At 37.4% G+C, this 9,056-nt stretch overlaps 1 protein-coding gene across 1 annotated transcript; it reads left to right on the forward strand.

The window, feature by feature from the left end:
* Positions 1–4,414: 4,414 nt before the first annotated feature.
* calr3b (calreticulin 3b) lies at positions 4,415–8,647 on the forward strand. Its single transcript, XM_074689436.1, has 9 exons — positions 4,415–4,577; positions 5,011–5,112; positions 5,563–5,766; positions 5,870–5,964; positions 6,074–6,283; positions 6,482–6,595; positions 6,716–6,859; positions 7,424–7,516; positions 7,634–8,647. The coding sequence occupies exons 1-9, from the start codon at positions 4,490–4,492 to the stop codon at positions 7,847–7,849; spliced, it is 1,266 nt and encodes a 421-aa protein (XP_074545537.1). The 5' UTR covers positions 4,415–4,489; the 3' UTR covers positions 7,850–8,647.
* The last annotated feature ends 409 nt before the right edge of the window (positions 8,648–9,056 follow it).

Raw genomic sequence — 9,056 nt, forward strand, 5'->3', positions numbered from 1 at the left:
GATTTGATGGCTGGCGCCAGTTGCTCGTCTTTGCCCCAGTGTTCACTTCTAGAGAAAGAACATGCCACTCAAACCGCACTCCTCCCCCTGCCTGCACACACGTGCATTGCTACAAGCTGAACATTTCCTCCGCCTGTCTCTTTTTCTTAAGGATTCAAACTGTAAAAAGTGGTTTGCTTGGCACAAAACTTTACCATAACTTCAGCTTCTTCGCAACACGGCTTACCTGCTTTTGGGTGCAGATATGAGTGAGGGTCTCCAGTGGTTTGGCAGTTTCTTTCATTTTCTGAGTAGTTTGGCCCCCAGGTGTCATGGATATTCTTAAATAAAGTAAGAATGAGTATCAACATCCCATCAATGTGAATAGAAGAATCTTACACAATTCCTTATAAGTTGGGACCAATAGGATGTCAGAGTAACTGAGATACATGGTCAGGTTCCTTGATGAAATCCATCTGCAACATTTGTTTGAAGCTCTTCAGCTGCACCATTCTGAGTGGAAACAAGCATTGAGTGGTTACTTACTGATGGTGATATTTGCGCAGTTTGTCTGAGTAGTATGTCTTGAGTGATTTGATTTTTATTTCTTTCACATTAAACACTCCTGGTTCTCCTGTGTTTCAATGGGAACTGATAAATACTCACAATGTTGTTTAAAAGAGCCTTGTGGTGGATTTCAACATGAGTACTTCAAGCGTTTTGGATCCTTTTAAAAATGGATGATAAGAAGGTGAGTTTTTTAATATATGTATAGCTCAGCTGAAAGATTTGAAGATGTTTAACTTACCCAGTATACTATTTACTAACACTTCCCAGTTCAAATTAACATGAAAAGGAATTAAAGGCTAAGAAAAACACTAAAATGTACCATGAATTAAAAAAATGTGTATTTGTGGAAAAGATACTGAAAAGTAGGGGTGGGTACCTTTCACATTTAAAATGACACGATACTGATGCCCGGTACCAGTCAATCAGTACAACTTTTTTGTGTTGATGTGGTAAAAAATATCAATTTGTTTAATAATAAAATATATGTTTTTTTTTTAATTGACACATTTATTCTTCAGTATATAACCTTGCAATGCTGTGTTCATGTACAGCATGGAAAACCGCCTACTCTTCCACTCCCTCACAATCACAAGGATGCATTTCGGTACCTAAACATGGTACCTTTTGATTTTACATGAATCGGTACCTGGTACTTTTGATGTCACAAAGCAGGGTAACACACGGCTTGATCTAGTGATCTGGTGGCTGGACGGTGAGCAAGACCACCGCAGTGATGTAATTCAGGTCTGTGCGTCTTGGTTTCCTGTAGACCAAGCATACACAAAGCTTTGGATCTACAGGTGCTGTGGAGTTGATGGCAAACATGTGGATGACAGGTAAGTGTGTGAGAAGCACTTCAGGTGAAGACTCAGTGAGATCAGAGTCCTTTATGTACCTGTAAAGAAAAGCAGCAGGTGATATGATAACTTATGGAGGAAACTCACTTTCTTACAGAAGAAGATCATTCAAGATTATCAACACCATTTAGACATTCCAATCACAATGAACGAGCTTGAAGACAACCTGCCTACAGCAGCAGAAACTTAAAAGCTGCTGTGTTGAAATCATTTAATTTGGTGTTGAAAAGTGGAGTCTACCTTGAAATATGGAACAAAGGTCTGTTTATCCCTATTTTTGAAAATGGAGACCATCTTAACCCTAATGATTATAGAGGTGTAAATTCAAATGTAGGCAAATTGTTTTGTAATATTTTAAATTCAAGAATCCTATCTTACCTGACAGCAGGTAATGTTCTGAGTACGGATATGAAAACACGTCCACCAGAAGAAAAAAATGTATGATCTTTGCTGTTTCGTTGAATTCAGGGAAGCTTTTTGGTCCATTTGGCACAAAAGTCTGCTCTACTAGTTTCTCCAAAGCGAGATTGGAGGAAAAAAACTAACAGATTTGATTAAAAGTTAATATTCTGAAAATAAATGTGCTGTTAAAATGGGACAGAAAAGAACAGAGTTCTTCAAACAGCACTGTGATGTTCACCAGGCTGCAGCCCATCACCAACTCTTTTTTAACATTAACATTGATCATTTATCCAAACTGCTTAAAACTCTCCAGATTCAGGTCTCCAGGTGTTTAGTCCTTTTATGCAGATGACTTACTATTCTGTTACTCCTTTAATTAGAGCTAAACTCTGGGACTCAAACCCAGTAGAAAAGGTTCACCTGGAGTTCACTGAGAACACTTTCTAGTGTCCACAAAAACTGTCCCAACTATGGCTGCAGAGCGGAGCTGTGCCAATTCCCTCTGCTGACTCACATTAAAAAGAGAAGCATTAGATTTACCAACCACCTGATGGAGTCTGAGCTAGCTTGCAACAAGTTATTTAACCCGAACTGGTGCAATGAGTTTCTCACATAGAAGATTGGCCAAATACCTAAGCTGTCGATGTGTTTGACTCCCAGGAGTGATCAGGCTGGCGCGCTGTACTGCTGTAGGTTGATACCCTTGCTGTAGGATGTTCAATAAAACTTCTGGATGCACGTCTCCATTTTGCAGCGTAATACAATCATTTTACTGCAGAACCATGGGAACATCCTTCAGCCCCATCTGACGAACAAAAAATGTAAACAAACCAGCTGCGTTGTCCTCGTGCCACCTCACTTACCGCCAGAACTGTCAAACCGTTAAGTCATTCCGGGGTCAAAAACACACTTAAAAAAAATTTAATTTCTAGTATTTAATATATTTATTTTAATTTAATTATTATTCCGGGTTATACATGTTTGCTTTTTGTTTGTTTGTTTTTTTTAAATAAACTGACTAAAAAAAATCGATCCAGCTAATTTGCTTGATTTACATGTAGACGATTTTAAAATCAACCTCAGGGGTCAAACCGTACACCGCGGCTTAGAAGTGACGTACTCACGTACCTTGATACCTGTATACCCTACCAATCAGACAGCGACACCCAGTGGTAAAAACGTGAACACAGCTTGACCCCAAACAAAACCATGAATAGGCTATGGCTCTTTTTACTATTTGTCTTTTGCTCCATCACATCCATTTCATGTGTTTTAAAACCACCCTGTTATTCTCTTTCTTGTCTTTAGGTTTAATTTGTTTATCAAAGTGAAAACTGAAGGATATATCTTGAAAATGATTTTGTTTTGGCCAAATATTAGGTAATTAAAAAGGGTGGATCTGCTATCATACCCTCTGCTGCACTGTTGCACACTTGTATATTCTTAATGCTCCCTTGTAAATATTTTATCTAACTTATTTTATCCTTATTTTAGTTTTTATATATTGATATTTATACCTTATCTCGGATATCGCACCACCAGAGCTGTCTTTTAAATTTCGTTTTACAACCACTGCATGGTTCTTGTATTGTCTGGGTTCTTATAAAGTACTTTAAATTATGGAAAGGACCTTTTCACCTCATGTCTTTTTACATTGTCTCTCTCTGTAAGTCTTGATTTAAGTTGTGTTTTTTGTGTTTACTTAATTGTGCTCATTGTTTGTTTGTGTTTTATTCTTTTGTGCTGAATGTTTGTCAAAGCACTTTGTAAACTATGTTTTTAAAAATGCTATACAAATAAAAAATTATTATTAATTACAATTATTATTGTGTACGTGTGAACACTGTGTATGATGACAATAAAAGCTTTCTATTTCTATTTCAATCTATTTTTTCTGTGGTTACACGAGGAGCATAAACAATAGAAGTACAATGAATGTGGAAATTGGTATTTTTGGAATAAAAGTTACTAACATTTAGATTAAACTCAATTGAATAAACTTATTTCTAGTTATAAAAATTTTATTTGGGCTTTAAAAATTTACAATTATTTTGATGAAAAAGATGTACAAGGTCTGATGGTCAAATTAGTTGATATCCTTTTTTTCTTCATAAAAGTGTTATATTTTAATGTTTTATATATTCTTATATGTTTGTAAATTTAACTCATTTAGATATTAAAAAATGGGGGAGGTTTATGAACAGAAAACAGATTAAATTTTTTTATTTATTTATTTATTTATTTATTTATTTTAGAAATTACACCAAACGTTCATCGTTTATTGAAAATATATCTTTAACGGACTATTTTTTTTGTTTTTTATTTTTTAATTTATTTTATTTTTTATTTTATTTTATTTTATCTTTTTTTTTTTTAAGTATTCATGGACATCAGTTGCCCTCGTCTCTATTTTCCATGTCGGGCATTTGGCGTCCTCTACCGGAAACTGCGCAGAATGACGATGTAAATATCGTTTATTTTTCACTGATCCTGGGTCAGGCTCTGTGGCTGGCATATGTTTCGTGGTCTACTCCTATTGGTCCAGACACACCGTGTTGTTGTCCAATGACAGGCAGACATCTGTTCGCCCAAGCGACTCTAAAATATTCTCCTCTCTTCCTTCTCCACAAGGTTCTCCCTACTTAGCCGGGACGTAGGTAGTGGTGCAAAGAACTGGAAAAATGAAAGTCTTTAGTTTAATTTCGGTAATATTGGCAGTGTACAGTGTACATGCAAATGTATACTTTCGAGAGGAGTTTACGGACGGTGGTAAGTGTGTGTTAAAGTACATTTTACAAGTTCTAAAGGCGCTTAATTCATTTCATGTTAGCTTGAATGTAGCATTGATAAAAATGCGTTTCTCTTTAAAGCCGTTATCAACGCAAACTGTATGTAATTTGTTTTCTTCTTCATAGCTTTGGAGGAAATTCCCCTTACTTTTAGTGTTTTTACTTTTACCTTTATTGTTGACTGGCTAACTCTAGCCAAGGCCCTAAGTTTGCAAACGTGATGCACTCCTACTGCAGACACCTCAGCTGCTAAATGTGATCTAAATTTACGTTATGAAAAATTGTAATAAGAGAGTTTCAAGATCTTCGCTTGTCAGTGTACATTTGGTGATATTGTTAGATTTTTGTGAAGTTTGTTCAAAGAAACCCTTCAAGGCCTCAACTGACCAAACTTTTCTTTGATTACTTTCTAGATGCCTGGAAAAGTCGATGGGTGAACTCTGAACACAAATCTGACTATGGAGAGTGGAAACTAACATCTGGGAACTTCTATGGTGATGCTGAGAAAGACAAAGGTAAAAGTTCTGTTTTCTTAGCAATCAGTTATCATAAAAAAAAAAACCCACGTGATTTGAGTATAAAACTCAATTTGTGTTGGCTGTGCTCCATTCATTGTCAATCAGCTACCATTCATTATGTGTGCGCTTGGTGTTAAATATTGTTCAAACACATTGATGAAAGTAGGGATCGGTTGATAAATAAGTCTCTTGTTTGAATTTCTATCCAAAAGTTGATGCCTCTAGGTTTTAAATCAAGAATTTGTGTTGACATATCCCTCAAACATTCTTCTACTTGATCATTTTGAATTTTTTATTTCTTAAAGTTTTTAAAATCACAAATTTTAGCCTAACAATACAGGTTAATTTCAAATAAAGCCTGGTGTTTCTATTTTGAGATACAATCTCTTTGAATCTTCTTGGTTGTATTTGTCTTACACAAGTTTTTTGTTTCACTTTTCTTTTCAGGTCTCCAGACAAGCCAGGATGCTCGATTTTATGCAATCTCTGCCGCTTTTGAGCCTTTTAGCAACGAAGGCAAGTCTTTGGTTATTCAGTTTACAGTCAAGCATGAACAAAAGATTGACTGTGGTGGCGGCTACGTGAAGGTGTTCCCCAGAGACTTGGAGCAGACCAATATGCACGGAGAGTCCTCATACTACATCATGTTTGGTAAAGAATTATTTTGATTTTTTAATATTTTGTAAAGTAGATAATGCACCTTTTTTAAGTTGATTTATTTGCAATGCTTATTTATTTTATCAATGCTACCCAGGCCCTGACATCTGTGGATACAGCACAAAGAAAGTCCATGTCATCTTCAACTACAAAGGCAAGAATCACCTGATCAAGAAGGAAATTAAGTGCAAGGTACTATTTAGATTGAAGGGAGGGGGCTGTCTCAGTTCTGTTTAAGTACACAGACATGCGTTATCTACATGCACCAATAGCTAAAACCAAACACTGATGTGTCTTTAAGGATGATGAGCTGACCCATCTGTACACACTCATCCTGAACCCGGATCAGACCTATGAGGTAAAGATTGATAATGAGAAGGTGGAATCTGGCAGTCTGGAGGAAGACTGGGACTTCCTGCCTCCTAAGAAAATCAAGGACCCTGAAGCCAAGAAACCAGAGGACTGGGATGATCGTGCAAAGATTGATGATGCTGATGACACCAAGCCTGAGGTGGGTGCTAAGTAAATCAGCCTCATATAGCATATCTTGACCCTGTTACAACCTAGCTTTGGTGTCAATGAAAACTTATTTTATGTTGATTTATTTTCTCCACAAGACTTCAAATACCTACCAGGCCTTCCACTATTTTAAATTACATTGATGATCCTATCATTGTAATCGCCTTTTGTACCATTTATTCTGTTTTAGGACTGGGACAAACCTGAAAACATTCCAGACCCAGATGCTAAAAAGCCTGAGGATTGGGATGAGGATATGGATGGAGAATGGGAGCCACCCATGATCCCCAACCCTGAGTACAAGGTAATGCTAAAGATGTCTTCAGGATTAGATTGTGTATTTTTAGGTGTCCTCACTTTGCTTGAGCATTTCTTAAGTTTAACCCTGCTAACACCTCTTGCATTCTTTTATGTTGTATTGCAGGGAGAATGGAAACCCAAACAGATTGACAACCCCAACTACAAAGGAACCTGGGTGCACCCTGAAATTGACAATCCTGAATACAGCCCTGATTCAGACATCTACAAGTTTGATAACATCGGGGTTATAGGTCTGGATCTTTGGCAGGTAAGGAAGAAATCAGCCTTGAAAAATTAAGCTGTTTCTGTAGTGTTTCTAAGGCCCCGTTTACACGACGCCGAAAACGGTCGATTCCGCAAACATTTCTTTGCGTTTTGGCCTTCCGTTTAGACGAGACCACGTTGCGTTTTCAGTGAAAACGCAAACTTTTGAAAACGCTCCCCAGAGTGGAAAGATCTGAATCCACTCCTCCATCCAGCTTCGTGTAAACACAGAGCTGAGCGTCTCAGGGTGAAACGCTGACGTCACCGCATGCGCACTCGCAGTTTCAGGTAAAGGCTCCGCGCTCAGCCACATTTCCAGTTGTGCCAGTAGGTGGCGGTAATACGTGTTATGGTTGGATTGCCGACCGTCTCACACAACAAAACGGCAGAAAAAGAAAGAACAGAAGAGGAGACTTCTCCTCCTGGAGTCGTATGAACGCAGATCGTTTTCACGCCGTCCTCATGTAAACGCGGGTGGCTTTTGAAAACGCAAAGGAAGAATCGTTGCGGGAGTCTCCGTGTAAACGGGGCCTCAAAGCCCAGACTAACATCTGTTAATGTTTCTTAGGTGAAATCTGGGACCATCTTTGACAACTTCCTGATCACAGATGACGTGAAGGAGGCTGAAAACATTGGAAAAGACACATGGGGTGAAACAAAGGTATGCTGTGTAGATTTTAAGCCATGTTGAATCAATTGTCATTTGTGTAAAACGTTATTACTGGTGGAATCTTAAACAGATACAGAGACATTGTTTGACTCTAACTTCTTTCTGCAGGAGCCAGAAAAGAAAATGAAACAAGAGCAAGATGACCAGAAACGAAAAGAAGAAGAAGAGAAGAACAAAGAACAAGACACTGAAGCTGATGATGACGACGACATTGATGAGGATGATGACGATGAAGATATGAGCGATGAAGACACAAAGGATGCGATGGCGGAGGAACTTTCAAATATGGATGAGGAGGCAGCAAAGCTTAAAGATGAGCTTTGAGGAGGTGTGAGCCTTGATTTTGTACGTCCTCCTTTAGAAACTGTCCTGTATTTCCCAGGGGTATTTTGGCTGCTGTGCATCCTTTCCCTGAGATTTGGACATAACCCAGCTTAGGGTGCAAAATGTAGTGAAGTGGGTGTTAATGAACTTAGTTTCTCTTTCATTTTGGTCATATTTTCTGTTGCCCTGGGGCTGCTGTGTTGATTCTTGTGTTTTACACCAACAAAGTCCATTTCTCATTTCGTAATAACTGAATAAGGAGGCTTTGATTGCCATTTTTTTCTTGATTTACACTTCTTGATTTATAGATTTCCTCTTTATGGTTGCGGAATTTCACCTAAAGCTCTGGTGTCTAGAAGTGGTACATGTGAAATATTAAGAATTCAATCTGATTTCCTTGTAAAGAATGATTTCCTTGCAGCCTAGTGTAACATTAAACATACACACCTGAACATGAATGGAGAGACAAACTGAATGCGAAACAATCTCAAAGAACAGACAAATCAAGTTGATAATGTAACTTATTTCTGTTATGTCTGTGGCACTGACTTTCTGTTTCCTTTTCAAACCCACAAGGCCGACCTGAATGGAATTTTTGCAGCTAAAAAAAGAAATTGTTTTTCTACATTAATAAAAAAATGTCCTTGTGGTAATGTGATGGAACCTGCATTGTAACCTGAAAGTCTGGCAAAGCAGATGTGGAGCCCCTGGAGTGACTCATGACTTCACTAAGGGATTATTTTTATTGGACAGAATGTTAATGATACCAAAGTTTTTATTAAAAAAGATTATAACATTGTTGCCTGTCTATAATTTATGCTGAAAATGCTATTTACTTCTCCTTTTATGTTGCTGTTTTTTTTTTTTGTAAATTTGATTTATAGAAGCATTTATCTCTATCACACAATCATTAATGAATGTGGAATTTAAAAAAAGATGCATTTGTGTGGTGTTAAAAAGATTTGATAAAAGGTTTGATATCAAAATAATTTGCAATTTGATAGGTAACAAAATCAGGGATTTATACAGAAATATAATTTCCAGCTTTAGTCATAAATATCTTACTTTCTTCACCAATGACTTAGTGTCTTAAACATAAAGTGAGTTTTGTTTTTGCAAGGTGTAGAAATGCCCTGTACTGTACAGGCTATTTGTTTCTTGGTAAGTGTTAAAGGTCTCAGGGGCAAGTCACTGATATAGCCTCCAT

The sequence above is a fragment of the Halichoeres trimaculatus genome, unplaced genomic scaffold (assembly GCF_033239565.1).
Source record: "Halichoeres trimaculatus isolate MK-OKI-2021-1 unplaced genomic scaffold, fHalTri1.1 fHalTri1_scaffold_15, whole genome shotgun sequence".
In the NCBI taxonomy this organism is placed as follows: domain Eukaryota; kingdom Metazoa; phylum Chordata; class Actinopteri; order Labriformes; family Labridae; genus Halichoeres; species Halichoeres trimaculatus.

Excerpts from the sequence above, each read along its gene's own strand:
- calr3b (XM_074689436.1), top strand. The coding sequence starts at position 4,490 with ATGAAAGTCTTTAGTTTAATTTCGGTAATATTGGCAGTGTACAGTGTA. Across the intron at positions 6,284-6,481 it reads CTGATGACACCAAGCCTGAG|GACTGGGACAAACCTGAAAA; the intron begins GTGGGTGCTAAG and ends ATTCTGTTTTAG. Across the intron at positions 6,860-7,423 it reads TAGGTCTGGATCTTTGGCAG|GTGAAATCTGGGACCATCTT; the intron begins GTAAGGAAGAAA and ends AATGTTTCTTAG.